This window comes from Solanum verrucosum, unplaced genomic scaffold, assembly GCF_900185275.1.
Source record: "Solanum verrucosum unplaced genomic scaffold, falcon-dt-bn FXZP01000253.1, whole genome shotgun sequence".
Classification (NCBI taxonomy): Eukaryota; Viridiplantae; Streptophyta; class Magnoliopsida; order Solanales; family Solanaceae; genus Solanum; species Solanum verrucosum.
The window spans coordinates 3,153,213-3,170,126 of NW_026019984.1; the positions used below are offsets into that span (position 1 = coordinate 3,153,213).

The 16,914-nt window shown below is 36.0% G+C and overlaps 1 protein-coding gene across 1 annotated transcript; it reads left to right on the plus strand.

Moving 5' to 3' along the window:
• The first annotated feature begins 274 nt into the window (after positions 1–274).
• Positions 275–13,562, plus strand: LOC125818185 (DNA ligase 1-like). The gene is given in 18 exon segments (XM_049497726.1): positions 275–1,104; positions 1,909–2,025; positions 2,342–2,443; positions 2,537–2,653; positions 3,769–3,999; positions 5,537–5,631; positions 6,501–6,588; positions 7,028–7,048; positions 7,050–7,160; positions 8,848–8,960; positions 11,006–11,107; positions 11,189–11,250; positions 11,333–11,404; positions 11,499–11,572; positions 11,667–11,723; positions 12,658–12,735; positions 12,990–13,067; positions 13,177–13,562. Coding segments are annotated over 18 exon segments (2,409 nt in total). The 5' UTR covers positions 275–282; the 3' UTR covers positions 13,246–13,562.
• The last annotated feature ends 3,352 nt before the right edge of the window (positions 13,563–16,914 follow it).

Sequence of the window (16,914 nt, forward strand, 5' to 3'; positions counted from 1 at the left end):
ATCTTAAGCTAATTTAATTCAAATTGTTCAAGTTAGTTTCTTTTCACTTTAAAAATGTATTTCTCTACTTATTCCAGATACATGTATTTATGATTACATATATACAAGATATATAGATTATCTTCCTCACCTCTCTTCTTTTCGTATTTGAGTATATTTCTAATAAAAATACATATATTTAGGCGTATCAAACTCGATAAAAATGCACAATCTCCTTCCTTTCCCGCCACCTCTCTCTTGTTTCCTTCCCTTTCTTCCTTTGCACATTTTTTTCCAAATTGAATGTTGTGTTTAAGTTCATATCGTTTCACTCAAACCACTCTTCTTCACAATTTCTCCCTTAAACCTTCTTCTTCAATCTTTCTTCACTTCTCCAAGAAGAAACAGTTCCCTCTCAAACCCCTTTTCTTCTCTGTAAACCCTAATTCAAGAACCATGTCTGATTCTCCTCCTACTCCTCCTCCTCCTCGCTCTGCATTTGCTGTCCTTATGGCAAATTCCAAGAAGAAAACAACCTCCTCACCCAAGAAACGTAAAATCCCAGATGTTGAAACTTCAAGTAAAAGCCCTGTTGTTAATCAAGATTCAGTTTTGAAGCCAATTAAGGACACCCATTTGGTCAATGAGTCGAAAAGTGAGGAGGTGGTGGTGAAGAAACGGAATCAAGATTCAATTTTGAAGCCAATTGAGGACACCCATTTGGTTAATGAGTCGAAAAGTGAGGAGTGTGTGGTGAAGAAACGGAAAATGATTAGTCCAGATGAGAGCATTGTGGAAATAAAGAAAAAAGCTGCGAATTTTGATCCAAAAAAGGCTGTATATTGGGGGAATGGTCAGAGAGTGCCGTTCATGTTTGTAGTTAAGGCGTTTGATGCAATTTCGAAGGAGTCAGGGCGGATTGTGATTACTGAAATTGTGACTAATATGTTGAGGACTGTTATTGAGACGACGCCTGAGGATTTGTTGCCCGTTGTATACCTTGCTGCTAACAAGATTGCAGCTGCACACGATGGGATGGAGCTTGGTATTGGTGATGCTTCCATTATCAAGGCACTTGCTGAAGCCTGTGGTGCTAAAGAAGCACATATCAAGAAGCAATACAAGGTAATACATTTGTTAATCGGGAATAATTACGGTCAAATATGACCAATTGCTGAATTGATAATGCTGTCTAGTGTAAGTTGTTTTGACTAATTCCTTATGGGTTCTAATGGGAAACGCAAGCATGACCTGAATATTTTGTCTGATTGAAAGACAGTGCATTGTGTGAAAGAGGCTCCCAAGAGGAGATTAGAAGTGAAACTTAACCTTTTCTTAATTGAGTGTAATTGCCTAAGCCATGTCTTTAGAAAATGCCTAGTGTCATATATGTCTAGCTATATGACATGACAACTTTAGTGCAGTTCACAGAACTATGTCAGATTCTATTAATGACTACATAACACTTTATGTCACTGTTTCTGTTTTTATTTTTCCTCTTTTCTCTCTTTGTTGTCTTCAAATTTGTAGAAAACTAGTAGTTAGTGGTCTGCTAGACACAAGTGAAATTCAGCTTTCATGTTGTTTGGAGATTGAAGAAATTGAGAGACTTTTTTGGAGAGGGTGGGGGTGGGGATGGGGATGGGGATGGGGATGGAGGCCACGAGGAGTTAGTGGGGATCAAATGCTGCATGGCTTTGGCATGTACTTGATTTAGGAGCCTAACATTGGACCATCACATTTAGAGCAGCATCTTGATAATCATGTGTTTGATCACATGCATAGTTGGCATGATTAATTGTATACATAAGGGACTGACCAGAAATTTTGTATGGTTATCCTGTAATATCTGCCATCCAGGAGATTCAACTTTTCTCCTGTTCAGTTTTGACTAGTCCAAATGTCTGTTTTTCATTGTTAAACACACAGGAGCTTGGAGATTTGGGCCTTGTTGCAAAAACAAGTCGTTCATCACAGCCTCTGATGCATAAACCAGAAGCACTGACTGTTGCCAAAGTTTTTGACACATTTCGGATCATTGCCAAGGTATTCCAGTTTCATTGTTCACTTTCTTTTAGATATTTCTTGAAGTGGGATTAAGATGTTAAGTGACATAGCTACCATACCACATATTTGAAGTTCCTATAGAAGCCTTCAATCAAAGTCAGTTCTGTGCATTGCGCACAGAACTGATTTTTGTCATGGAAGCTACAAAATAAGTTTCTCCTATTTGTGGTGCAGATGATCCTCTTTTTAGTTGCTTATTTTTGTTTTATCCGATATAGTTTTCGATCTTGCAGTATGATTTCTAGTATTTGTACTATGATTATGTTGTCTTTTCTTATGTGGGAATTTCTTTTAGGAATCTGGAAAGGATAGTCAGGAAAAGAAAAAGAATTACATTAAATCACTGCTTGTTGCAGCCACTGATTGTGAACCCCAATATTTGATTCGTCTCCTCCAGGTTAGAGGAATTTTTTTTTCTTTGTCTTATGGAGCTATTTAGCTGTTGCATTGCTCATTGAACTGTTGTTCAGTTGGTTTCTCTTTCTTGCAGACAAAGCTACGCATTGGTTTGGCTGAACAAACACTGTTAGTCGCAATCGCTCATGCTTTTGTGTACTCAGATAAGCATTCATCACCTCCTGCAGGTGTAGATTCTCCTTTGGAAGAGGTGCATTGTTCTCTAGTTGGAGGAGTTTTCTATTAAATTTTCCTTTCTGTGAACTTGCATGAACTGTGATATCATTATCAATTTCGGGATAAAAGTATCTTGTTTCCTTCTTAAATCTTTAACCCCAAAATTTGCGTTTGCATTCGCATTTGTTTGGTGTTAAAGAAAACACTTCTCTTTGTTTGGTGTTGTCACCTCGACTTTCCCTTTGTTGTGTATTTTCTTCCTCTGCAATGATTGGAACATTACTTACTGGTTAATATCAAAAGTTGAAAGGTGCCATTGCCCAGTGACTGCCACTAATGGCATGCATTCTGATTGCCACAAGACAGTTTGTTGTCTCAGAGATTTGAATAGCCTAATTGCTTGTATGTAGAGGACTGTTCTGGTAGCCCCATGATTTCACTCTTTTGGTGGAATATAAGTGATTCGACAAAGGCACCATTAGAACAAAGTGCTTTGACAAGTTCTTAAGGCTGCATAAAAGTGTGGTGTATGATGAGAAGGTAGAGGGGTGAGTCCATTTTTAGTGAATTTTGAACCGTGCGCCATCTAGCCCTCATAATTCTAATATTATTTTTTATGGAAACTTGTTTTTGTAGAGTGAACTAAATATATTTCATGTTGCACGAACAATCTTTTATCTCTCGTATAGGTTGGATTTTATATAAAAAAAATTGATGGAGTTTCTTCACTTGGCTCACCTTCACTAAGTATGATTTATAATGGTGGTGTCTGGGCCAACATGTACGCATCTCAATATTCCAGCAGGTACAATTTACCTCCTGTCAACAATTGAGCCCGGATAACTCTGTCCACCAACGCTTAGGCAGATGGAAACTAATCAGTTTCAATAAGTATTTTTATCTTTCAGAAAGGGGGAAAAGGGTCTGCATAGATTGACTATATATGACAATTTAAAGCTTGTTTCCACTACAAGAATTAGCAGAAGTGGATCAGTGTTACCTTGCAAATTAATTGATTCATCAAATTTTAATCCCTTTTCATTTTGTATATGATGCAAGTCCATTAGACAAGCTGTCTGCTGCATTTCCATTGCTCTTGAATGCATATCTCATTGGTTCCTTATTTCATTTGACTTTTGTGTTTGGCAGGCCGCCAAGATTGTAAAGCAAGTGTTCTCTGTGATTCCAGTTTATGAAAAAATTGTCCCTGCTCTTCTAGCTGATGGTGTTTGGAAGCTTTCAGAAACATGCGGTTTCTCACCTGGTGTTCCGGTTGGACCTATGCTAGCTAAGCCAACCAAAGGAGTATCTGAAATTCTTGATAAGTTTCAGGATATGGAGTTCACATGTGAATACAAGTATGATGGTGAACGTGCTCAGGTGTTCTTATAATCTTGTCCTTATTAGTAATTTTAATTCAGTAAATTACTACTAATTCATGTACTCTCTCCAGGAACTGAACACAAAATGAATGGGAACTAAAATCATACGCAAATATAAGTGTTCCTGAAAGAATAAACAATTTACCCAACTGAATGAAATGTTGTCGCATGGTTACTTTTTTTTTTTTTGGGTGAAGTATTCATGCTGCCTCCATGCAAGCTGATTTCCTTTTTGCCTTTTCCCATCATAGCTGACGGAGTTGTTTGTTTCTTGGTTAATCTTATTTTATATCTAGTAGAGGAAGGGGCTTTTTATTAATGCAAAAAAATACAAAGAAAAGGAAATCACATCTTATCCTATTGAATCATGTGAAGTTGATTCTTCCTCATATCAGATTCTTTGCCACAATTCAATGAAAGATTTTGGGCTATTTATTTTCTAAAAGAAGAGGTAATATGCCTTTAAATGTACTCAGTTCCCATTCAAGGTTCATTTTCATCGTAGACATTTGAATTGGAACTAGTGAACCCATTTGGAGAAGGAGGAAATGGCAGGTAGTAAAAGCCATAAGAGTTAGAAGAGCTTTTATTTTTTCCATCGTAGCCCTTTTCATTTTTTTCGCTAAGTAGCTCTTGGAACTTGACGCCTTCCTTTCGCTTTTGGATATGTTATGCTTTTTCCCATGAAAAGTCAGGTGTGCCAATCTTGTTCTTGTTAGTTAGAGCTTTGTCTTTTCAGCATTGCTGCATTCCTTTTCTTTTGAGAGGGGAAATTTCTCCTCAGCTGGTCTTCCGACTTGATTAAGGTTGTAATTTCATTTTTACTGGGCCCTGCTGGATAAATGTACTTGGTTTCCCTTTTCCTCATTGATTTACAGGTTTCCGTATTCTGGGGGCCATATATTGCTCTCTTCTCTTTCTTGCAATATCATGAACAGAACTTTCAGTTTCAATCCTAGTTACTTTGGATTCTCCCCTCAAAAATTCTTAGTTGTCTTTTTCTGCCTTGTTAATTTTCGGCTGCAATTGTCCTCCTAAAAACTATTTCCCTTTCATTTTCAAACTCTCTGGAGCCTCCTAGATGTCTACTTTTTTCTAATATTGAGTCTCTGGATGTTTTGGAACAGGGTGGAAAGTTGGTTTTAGAAGTATTCTAGAGACTAAATGAGCCTGCTTCTTTCACCAACATATGGCTAACCAGCTGATATAGATCTTGCAACATCATACATAGTCTTAATTTATTGCATTACATGCTCTGTCTTGCTATTGATAACTTCCCTTGAGTTCTCTGTTTGATGTTCATTGCAGTGTCCGATTAGTAAAGTTATTCATGTTTTGCTTCTATTTCCCTCTTTTTTCCTCCCCGGCTCTACCTTCTGATTAATGGAGTCGAAGTTGCACATCCTTAATGTAAAAAGTGACTGAAGTCGGTCTAAAACATTGTTCTCTGAACATTTCCCAGGTCTTTTCAATCCATTTAAAAGAAATTTATTATTTGCATTTTAATTTTTGTTAATTGTTGTTTTTAAATCTAGATACACTACATGGAAGATGGTTCCGTTGAGATATATAGCCGAAATGCAGAAAGAAATACTGGAAAGTTTCCTGACGTTGTTACTGCTATCTCAAGGTAGTTACTTCCATTTGTCTCGATTTTCTGTTTCTGAAGTTGTCGTATGCAAGCACTTCCTCTTAGCTCAATGTTCTCTTCAGATGCTAAAAGCTTCCCAATTATTAGCTATTAGCTACATTATAGTGAAGACATTAAAAGCTTGGCTCTCTATAGTTTCACAATATGCTGCTTAAAAAGGACAATCTGCATGAAACAATCGGAAAAAAAGGAAGGGAAAGTCTGCATGATCAAGTTGATGAGTTTGGGCACTGTGTTTGCTCGGAACTTTGACTCTGGAATTGAATCTTATAATTTGCAAACCTAGGATCAAATACTTTTTAGTTGACTGCTATTGGGCAGAAAAGGTAAAATTGGATCTGAATATATCAAAATTTATCAAGGACTTACGTGATAGTGGATTTTTGGACAACTACAACTTGTAAGAAATATGTGAAACCAAGACTTCAAACTTGATGACTGAGTGACTCGATTAACCAACTATAGTGTACGTCTGAAAAGCTAGTCGCTCCTTGCACGAATAATTCTGAAAATTAAACAACTATTTCATTTTCCGAAGTGCAACTATGGAACACATGACTTATGTTATTTATGAAAAATTAGATTATGAGTTCTACATGCAGAACATCTCTGACACTTCTTGGGACAGGACCCTGGAAAATTCTCTAGTTTATGCTTTTTTACATTGTGAATAATGATCTCTGGTAGATAACGAAATTAAATTCTTGGTAGCAAATGTATTATATGGTATCTAAATTATTGCTACAAGATTTGTGTTCTCCACAATAATCTGTACATTATATACCAGAGTAGTACATTAACTGAAATCTGTTGCTAATCTATTAGTTAATTCTTGTAATTTGTTGCAGATTGAAGAAATCTTCTGCAACTTCATTTGTTCTTGACTGTGAACTGGTTGCATACGACCGTGAGAAACAGAAGATCCTGCCCTTTCAGGTTAACAATCTTCACCTAGTCTATATATACTTTCCAGTTGTAGTCTTGTAGATCCATCCTTGGGGCTTCAAAGGTGATAAATCTTGACAGGAACAACTCCTTCCCGTAGCAAAGTAGATGTATAATTGCATTAACACATATGCTGCTATAACTCAGTATATATTTGGATCAGTAGCTAACCTAGTTAGGCTCTTTATCAACTATAATATAACTTATTCTGTCCAGGTCATATAGAGTTTATCAAGCGAGTTCTGTCTGAACTCCGTCAAGTTTATATTTTTAGTCTTTTTATCTTGTGTTCATTTTGCAAGCAAGCTTCAGCTGCCAATATTTCTTCTCCGATAAATGCTCATTATTTGCTTGGAGAATCATCTTGCTACATTTATGTGTAATTTTGGTGTAAAATGAGGTGATACTTACAGATATATGTTTATGACAGGTCCTTACTACACGTGCTCGTAAAAAATGTTGTCATTAGTGAAATCAAGGTCAACGTGTGCATATATGCTTTTGATATCTTGTATCTTAATGGACAACCACTTCTTCAAGAGCAACTTAATGTTCGCAGAGAGGTACTTCCATTTGTGTGGTTGAAAATTTGCCTGTAATTCTCATGATTATATTTTCTTCTTTTGCTCCAGTGAATTCTTATGCATATTTGTATCCTTTTGTGCTTCTGCGGAAACCAAGTAGCATTTGTCTTGATGGTAATTGGTACCAAATGAACTGTCTATCAGTGAAATGTCTTATCCTTGAACCACATATTTTAAGCATTTACTGATGTCTTATGCTGATGTGAGATAGGAGGAAATGTCATTGTGACATAATTTGTTACAAAAACCTCAGCATGTACATACTTAGCCCCCCACCCCCTGCCCCAACCAAAAAAGGAAAAACGTAAGCATGCATTTGTGAAATTTTGCAGCTCGCATTTGCTGGTGCCCCTTGGACCAAGCATTGCATCTGCTTAAAATTGGGTCCTTAACATCTACTTCTAGTTGATATATCTGTTCAACCTTTTCTTGCATCAGATTTTTATTTCCATGAGAATTCTATATTCATGAACTCTTGCTGCTGCTTTGAGATTTCTCTTCAGTGAAATTGATGCATTTACCTCTTCTGCACTTCCCACCAATGGGCCCTTGTAAATTACACAAGTAGGTTCACTCCCTCATGAGTAAGCCTTTGTTTTCATAGGTTGCACTATAGGAAAGGGACAGGTGAAGTGAACTTTGTTCTGATTTGTTCAATTTTCCCAAATCTGTTGACCTCTCTTAAAATCCAGTGATCTGGCAGTTGTTTGTGTTTCATATCATTTGGAATGATTTTTCAATTTCTTCCATGGACCTGAATCTGATATAGCTAATAATCATTTACATGAGAAGACTGCAGGATTAAGAGTCCTGTATGACTTAGTTAGCGAAAATAGTGAAGTTGTTTATGTGTGGGAAAATATGCATCTGCAGATGCCTTTATTAACTAGATGCTGAGGTGCAAGCTTGCTGTGTTTTTTTTTCTTCTGGCCCATTTTGTTTGATCTAATCTCAGATTGGGAGATCAACTAGTTCCTCTGATAACTAGTTTCCTCTGATCTACTGTATCAGCTTTCCTTTTGATACTATAATTAATGATCTGTTAAACCTTTTTCTCCGCTTAATCTCCATGTTAACTAAAATGGACATCTATTTGGGGATGAAATGTGCAGGACTATTTATGTATTAAGATCTTCAATTTTTTTCTAATTAGTAAATATATGAAGTATTCTATTCCAGTCAATTTTAGATGCTCTTCCAGGTTTAATTCTAAATCGGGAGCTGGAGTAATAACTAATAAACACAACTAATCCCATGTGCATAGATTTTTATGCTGACAAAAACGAAGATTCTTGCCTATCTATAGGTTTGATTGTTTGTCAACATTTATATAGGGTTCTAAAGTGGAACTTAAGGTTTTAGTTTCTTTGGCAGGGGGTGGGCTTGTGATGTCCTAAGATCTCATTCTCATTCTTAATATATTAAGCTGTTCTCTCATATTGATATCTGGTCATGTTTACTTTTAGTACGTAAATGGGCTTTTGCTCAATGGATTCTTAATATATTAAACTGGTCTCTCATATTAACATTGTGTGAACAATCAATTTATCAATTTATAGCTAGATCCTTTTCTCCAATATTAACATTGTGTGAATGATCAATTTATAACTCGAACACATCCTTTACAAAGTTTAGCGCTAATACTGTGACTTCTGGCTTCAAGCAGCATCTTTACAAGTCATTTGAAGAAGAACCTGGATATTTCCAGTTTGCTACAGCTGTAGCCTCAAACGATCTTGAGGAAATAACAAAATTTCTTGAAGATGCGGTCAACGGCAGGTAATGGTTCGATACTGATATATCTAAGAAATCTACTTCTGCTTTTCTGGTAATTCAAATGCATTTTTTGTTAGTTTTTATATATTTTAAAATATCTTTTTGGTGAAGTTCACATGCATTCGTAATGATTGTGACATAACTTCTGTAAAGTAGGTCACAAGCTGCTTTATGTCATGCAATTGAAGAGCTGGTTCATGTAAATGACGTTTCTTGTTCGTTGGTCTTTGCTGCTGTTACTTGATTAGTTATCTGTTATTTATGATAGAAAAAATTGCACCTTTGGTTGGTTTGAACTCGAACCCAATATTGTTTCTTAGTTTGTTTAAAGGAGTAAAGTCAAGTAAGTGGAGATTTCTGAAATGTTCTTTTCTTGGTTTGTGCCTTCTCTTTTAAAAGATCCAGAGAGATGCTTCATGTGTAATTCCACTCTCAGCTGTGTGTTAAAAGCTCGCTTGAGGCTCACGAATTGGGTGCCCTGAAACCCGCTGGGCAAAAGTTGGGTGTCGTGCGTCACTTAAGTGGTGCTAAAGCTTGCTTCACACCATCGCTCTGTCTTGAAAAAGACAACACTAAATATATTAAGGAAACATTATGAAGTACATATGTTACTAATTAGAATAGGAAATTACTATATTTCATATATTTCACTTAATTTTAGGTTTTCTCAGTTTCTTTATCCATTACAGTAGTTGTTTTGTTTGTTGTTAATTTTTCCTTTTCGATTGCACCTTTCTTAACCAAATCATGTGGCCTAATTTTGGTTTGCATATAAAGCTTTAGGAGATCTTGGTGCTTTTCGTACTCTTCACATTTGACAACACTATTTCACTGTTATATGTCTATGGAGGGTTTATTAAGTTTGTGAAGTGGGTTTTCTATAAAGGTTGGCGACATTGTTTGAAGACCTCAAAAGGGACATACAGCTTCTTATTTTGTAGCCACATTGCTGCTCTTGCAGCACACAAGATCTCCTTTCCCGCTGCTACTTTTAAGGAAAAATTGTAATGATCCACATGAAATACTATCATCTGGAGAAATTCAACATTGTCCACACATAACCAACAAAACTTCTGGTGAGACCTTTTGATTTTGGACGGATGGACTCCATGGGTCCCACTGATACATAGCATACCCAAGAACCCATTCCATCTCCTCACTCTGTTCTTCAAGTCTCTTTTCCATTCACCCTTCCAAAGTGGAAGGACTTGGGTACAATCATTAAACTTTAGATGTTCTTTCGTTGTGTATGAAGTTGGTTCCAGATCTGGTTATACTTATCACGAGTGCCTAAGGTGATGGTGGATTGAGAGGAAAAATGCTAAGTGAATTGCATTTTGATTATTTTAGGAGTTAATAATAATAGCTATTGGTACCTTAATAAATGAAACTAAAAATATTTGAATTGTGTAAATAAAGAGAGCCTTTTGCTTTCTTCACTTGTTATGCAAAGTTAACACGTCCATTTAAAAATGTCTGTGACTTTAGGATTCAAAGATATGTTTCTTCCATGAGACATATTTGGTAAGCTTTCCAATGTTGAATAAACCAGCTCTGTTAAGGTGAACTTATTACGAAACAGAGAAGGGAGTTAAGGGGTGAATAACATTGATGGGCAGGGTAAGCAAATAACGGCAGAATAGAAGTTCATAACTTGGAAGTCCTCATTTCCTTCTCTGTCTATTTAGTAACTTCTTGGTGTGTTCTAATCCTTATGGGTAAAGAGGTAATAGGGAAGGAAAAAAAACCTGCAATAAGCATAGCATGTGTGGCTCTTTATTGTTGTTTCATCCACTTCACTGGTTGAATGATTGATAGCTTTATACCATAATAGCTACCTCTCAAGGGCCGACCTTCCATATGTTTATTTTTGCAGCAGTGACTAGACATTCATTTTTTGATTTAGCCAGTTAGGTGAGATCATTTAATCTTGTATTACACTACACTTGATCCAAAAAGAAAAAAGAAAACAGGACTTCTGTCTTTACTTGTAGTAGAGGAAAATTGGAGAAGTAATTTTAATCACTTCAATTTGTCCATTTCTGCAGTTGTGAAGGATTGATTATCAAAACACTAACTAAAGATGCTACATATGAGCCTTCAAAACGGTCAAATAACTGGCTAAAACTGAAGAAGGATTACATGGAGAGGTATGCGTCAGGAGTACTTCTTTAGATATATTGTTACTTGAACTTGTGGAAAGATTTCAGTCTTACCAATTTGAGTTTCAGTATTGGCGACTCACTGGATCTGGTACCAATTGGTGCTTTTCATGGTCGGGGGAAACGTACTGGTAACTTTGTCTACTTTTACGCGGTTAAATTGGGCCTTACTATTTTTTGGTTTATTTGGCTAATGCACTCGTTTTCGGACAGGTGTTTACGGAGCCTTTCTCCTAGCTTGTTATGATAGCAACAACGAGGAGTTTCAGAGCATCTGTAAAATCGGTAAGCTGTTTACTCCTGTAAACACTAAGTGACAACAATTTATCCTCTACTTATATACTTGGTGTTTTTACATGCCATGCTTTTTTATGGTTAGGAACTGGATTTTCTGAAGTAGAGCTTGAGGAACGCTCTTCCAGCCTTCGTTCTAAAGTTATTCCTAAACCAAAGGTTGCATTTTTCATCTTTCCCAAGTTGTGTGGAAGCACTTTGCTTTCAGTTAGTCGGATTCTTGTGCCCCTCTTAACATATGTGTGATATGCAGTCATATTACAGGTATGCTGAAACCATCAATCCAGATGTATGGTTTGAACCTACTGAGGTAATAGTTTTTACATTCCACTCAGTTGCTTTACTTCAAAACTTTGTAATCCTTTTCCTCGTTCTTTTCTTTTTGCGTCTCTCTCTCTTTTACTTTTATTAATTTTAAAATTAGTGAAAGGAAGTAGTTCTGTTTATATTCTTCTTTGGTGCATAATGTGAGCATTTCATCCATGTCTTCTGCATTTTTTGATATTGACATTGGTGAAAAAGTTGTTTCATGTGTTACCTTACTATCTTATAGGGATTTGTGTATGTAGATTACTCATGAATCTATTATTGGGGTTATACTTTTGGATGGAACCGCAAAGGGATGGGCTTCACTAAGCCCTACAGGCCTTGTTGCCTTTTTTTTTGTTTTTGGTAGCTGTTTGCTTTTAAAAGCAGTACCCCTTGGATGTCATTGTAGGATTTGAGATCTTATGAGGTCCTCTAATTTGATAAACTGTTGAACTGACATTTTTCTGCCTTTTCAAACTTCTATGTCGAAAAATGGGTCAATAGCCTTTTCATGTAGATATAGGTTGTGGATTTTATCTCGTGTTGTCAAAGATGCGTTTAGACCCTGAAAGTAGGTTCAAAGCAGGCTGAGCACTTCGCTTAGCTTAGCTGGAACTTCAGTGCAGTCACCAAGGCACTAGGGCTAATGCCTCAGCACCAATGGGCGTTATCTTGTCGAGGCAACAATAAACATAAATATTCACTCAATTGCAAAATTTTCAAGTTCTTTATCCATAGAATTGTTGTGCATACACGTGTTTCTTGAATGACATATGAACTATTTTATTTTATTCTTCATTTGTACCTTCTTTGAAGCTGTGGTTTAATTGCGTTTTGCGCTTAAAATCTCAATCGAGCTCAACGCTTTTTTTTACACTTTTTGCCCTTGATAACACTGATTTTATTATATCTCCATAAATCTTTGTTAATATCAGGTCTGGGAAGTGAAAGCTGCTGATCTTACTATCAGCCCTGTCCACCGTGCTGCCCAAGGTATCGTGGATCCCGAGAAGGTATGTATCTTTTGAATATAACATGCAATGAGTAAACTGAATCTTGCACTTTTACGCCTGCCGCCTGCATAAGCCGTTCTTCATTGCTTGGCTTATCATGCCAAAGCATTTAACAAAAGTTACTAGTGCCTTTATATATCGAACCCGAAACAGTTGGGACAATCTCTTATTCTAATGTGAAGAATAAATGTCAATATAGTGTTGATTAGTGGCAAGTTAAGGATAATTATATCATTTACTCTTTCCTGTCACAGGGAATTTCATTACGATTTCCACGTCTGAGCCGTGTACGAGAAGACAAGAAGCCTGAGGAGGCCTCATCAGCAGATATGGTGATCTTTTCTTAAATTTTTCGTCATCTCATCTTTTGCCGGTTTATATTCTATTTACTCGTGACCTTGTTGGTTTGAACTCTTAATCTCCTCATGCTTTGCTTCTCAGGTAGCGGATATGTATAACGCTCAGAAACACAATCAAAAAAGCAATCAGGATGACAATGATGAAGACTAATCAAAGACCACTTGCACGTCTAAAGGTGATCAGGAAGGCAAGGGAATGAAGACGACTAATCAAAGATCGATTTGTCTAAAAATGATCAGGATGACGATGAAGAAGACTACTCAAAGATTGTGTCACGTCTAAAAAAAATGATCAAACATCGCGTTCACATCTCTTATCTGAATGAATGATCATGTCCATTGTACAACAGACTACAGATTGATGTCCTTTGCAGATGTTAAGTTGCCTCAAACCAATTTTGTGAAAGTTGATCTATTAGTCAATGTGTCAACACTTGTTGTATGTATGATTTGATCAGTTTAAAAGAAAACTTTCAAGCGTTCCCGAATTGCTTTATTTTGCTTTACTTGAGCCGAGGATCTATTAGTAACGTCTTTACTGTCTCAAGATAAAGGGTGAATTCTGTGTACACCTCATCCTCCCTTGATAAGAATCCTAGATTTGTATTTCCTTTTCGAACCTGCTTTATTTTGCTTTACTTGAGCCGAGGATCTATTCCGTTTTAGCTGTCACAAGATAAGGGGTGAAGTCTGTATACACCTTTACCTCCCTTGATGAGAATCCTAGATTTGTATTTCATTTTCAAACCTGCTTTGTTTTGCTTTACTTGAGCGGAGGGTCTATGAGAAATGTATTTACCATCACAAAATGAGGGTGAAGTTTGCACACACCTCACTCCCTTGATGAGAATCCTAGATTTGTATTTCCTTTTCGAACCTGCTTTATTTTGCTTTACTTGAGTCGAGGGTCTATTTGCCAACCTCTTTACGGTCACAAGATAGGGATAAGGTCTGCGTAGACCCCATCCTCCCTAGACCCCATGGTGGGATTACACTTAGATCATACATCTGAATGATCTTTTAAGACATAAAAATTGACCCTTGTTTTGTTATTATTATTATTATTCCAATTTCCATGTGATTGTTAGGTGTTAGTGAACCATATGGGCGTCTTAACAACAAAGGAATATGTAATGTGCAGCAACATGTTAGTATGTTGACATGTTTTTCATAAAAAGGTCTGGTCTTTTGACTCAAAAAAACCCATGGAATTATTTAAGCGTTTGGTTGACAGAGTTATCCGATAGTGATATTATATATCGCTTAACATAAAAATGGTCCTTGATGTATACTAGAATTTGGTCTTTTTTTTTTCTTTTGCTGTTGGCGGAAAGTAGTAGGTATCTAGTGTAAAATGATTGAGACGTGTTGAGACTAGCTCGGACACTGCTGTTACAGAAAGAAAAAAAGGGACATTTACGCGATGTGTAGGTGTCTCAAAATATCACCATCATTTTCAAACTTGAAAAAACACATCTTTTTGTTAGATTTCTTCAACATGTCTTGTGATTCTGATGATTCAATTAATGTTGTTATACTGCAAGAATATTGGATATCCATATTGAGGCTCGATTAAATTGAGATTCGTGCATTTTAGAGTCTATTTTTGGGACAATTGTTTTCCGATAAGATTTTTTCCATTCCCAGAAGTTCGAACTTGAGAACCATCTCACCACGATTCATGTACATATCAATCATTTTCAAACTTGCAAGTTGTAAATACTTTGTGTTTAAGCTTTACACAAGATATGTTAGATTTATGGGAGTCTACCTGAACAAAGAAAATAAATTTCCTCTACGTAATTTGGTCTTTTAAAATGGTCAATTTAATTTTCTTCAAACTTGCTTCTCTTTTTGTCCACATTTTATTACTTTTTCAAGAAATAAAACATTATTGTGATGATTCAATTAATGTGGTCAAATTTGAATATGCATGTATTAAAAAAAATATTATTCTCCATACAAATCACACCCTATGTATGATAAAGAAAGCAAATAATTCAGTATTTGAGGTTTGTGCTCATTCGAAAGAATGAAAGGTAGAGGATGTGACCGAGATTATAGCTACGACAGGTTATCTTGGAATTCCAAAACAATCAAGACTTGGAACTATTACTTTTGAATTTTACTGGTGTATATTTACATCGCTTTGCTTACTAATCATCTCTTTCCTATGCATAATTTTCAATGACCAGAGTTATTCGATGCTCATGCTGGTATGAGTTAACAAGTACTATTATATCGATAGATGTAAATTAGTACAAACACTATTACTATTATAAACAAAAGAAAAGGTTAAATATGTTCTTAAAGTATATTTAGTGAAAAAGATTTAAAGTATACTCTTAAACTATACGAAATTGAGCAAAATACGTCATTGGTTCTTCTTGTGAGGTTTGATATGATAAACTACCCCTCATAATTGTTGTGTTTAAGATCATAAACTTGTGAAAAAGAAAAGATTCTCTTAATTAATTAATTAATTAATTTAAGAGAAAAGGTAGAAAGAGAGAGAGAGAGTGATTAAGAGAGATACATCAAATCAAATTTGATTTAAAAATAAAGAGATAGGAGTACATCAAATTAAATTTAAATAATTAGTTTTTAACATTATATTAGAGTAGTAGATCCTAATTTTGATTTGTGGGTTCCCACTCAATTACTCACTCACCAGACAAGGTTGAGACCATAGATCCTTCTGGTTGTTGTTCTCTAACAACTCCATAGTCCACACCCCAAACAGCCCCCCCCCCCCCCAAAAAAAAAAGAAAAAAAATCAAGAAAAGCTAGTAATTTCGTCTAGACGAATGAGATTCTTCTGGTTGTTGTTCTCTAACAACTCCATAGTCCACACCCCAAACAGCCCCCCCCCCCCCCCCCCCCTCCCAAAAAGAAAAAAAAATCAAGAAAAGCTAGTAATTTCGTCTAGACGAATGAGGTTTGTTTATGGTGGTTAAACATTTTTGTAGATCGACATATTAGAGGTTCGAGTTGAAAGGTACATGAAAATATTGGTGATTCTCTTGAATAGAGTGAGAAGGGGAAAAAGAAATAGTTCCCTTTCAACATGTATATGATTTTTTTTTAGCTTTTCCTAATTCAAAAAGGGAAAGAAGGAAAGGGAATCAATGTATATCATATCAATATTCAATACTAACACATCAAACTTTTATCAAAATTCTGAAGTTAAGTGTATTTGAAATAAGATAGTACTAGAATGAATGACCTAGTAACGCTCTCCCTCTTTTAAAAAAAAGAATCCCTAGGAATTGGTGGTTATAGTAAAGGAACCAAGCATGTATTAAAGAATCTTGGAATTGAGTATATCTTCATTCAACAAGTGCGGCTTGTTCAAGTAATTGAACACCTCCACCATCATCGATAAGTTAAAAGTTTGAGGATAAGTGAAAACATTATTGATTCTCCTTAATTGAGAGAGTTCATATCACGATAAAGAACAAGTGAGAATACTATTGATTTTCGTGAAGGGTGGAAATTTTTGAGACTGGATTCCACTTCTCTCTTTTCCATATTATCTAAGAACATAAGAAAGAGAAAAAACCAAGAAAATGCAAGGAGGAGGAGGATTCACTACCAATCAATAGGTTGAACATTGTTGATCCTTACTTTTCGAAGGTTCAAGTCACACTAAAAATAAGTGAGAACGTTATTGATCCTCCTCGTGGAGGGTGAAGTGGAAAAATTTTGAGACTGGATTTCACTTCTCTAGCTATCTAAGGACAAAAGAAAGAGAGTGAACTCACTAGACAATGCAATTAAGCAAATTTTACATCAAGAATCATGATGGAGAGAAAAAAGA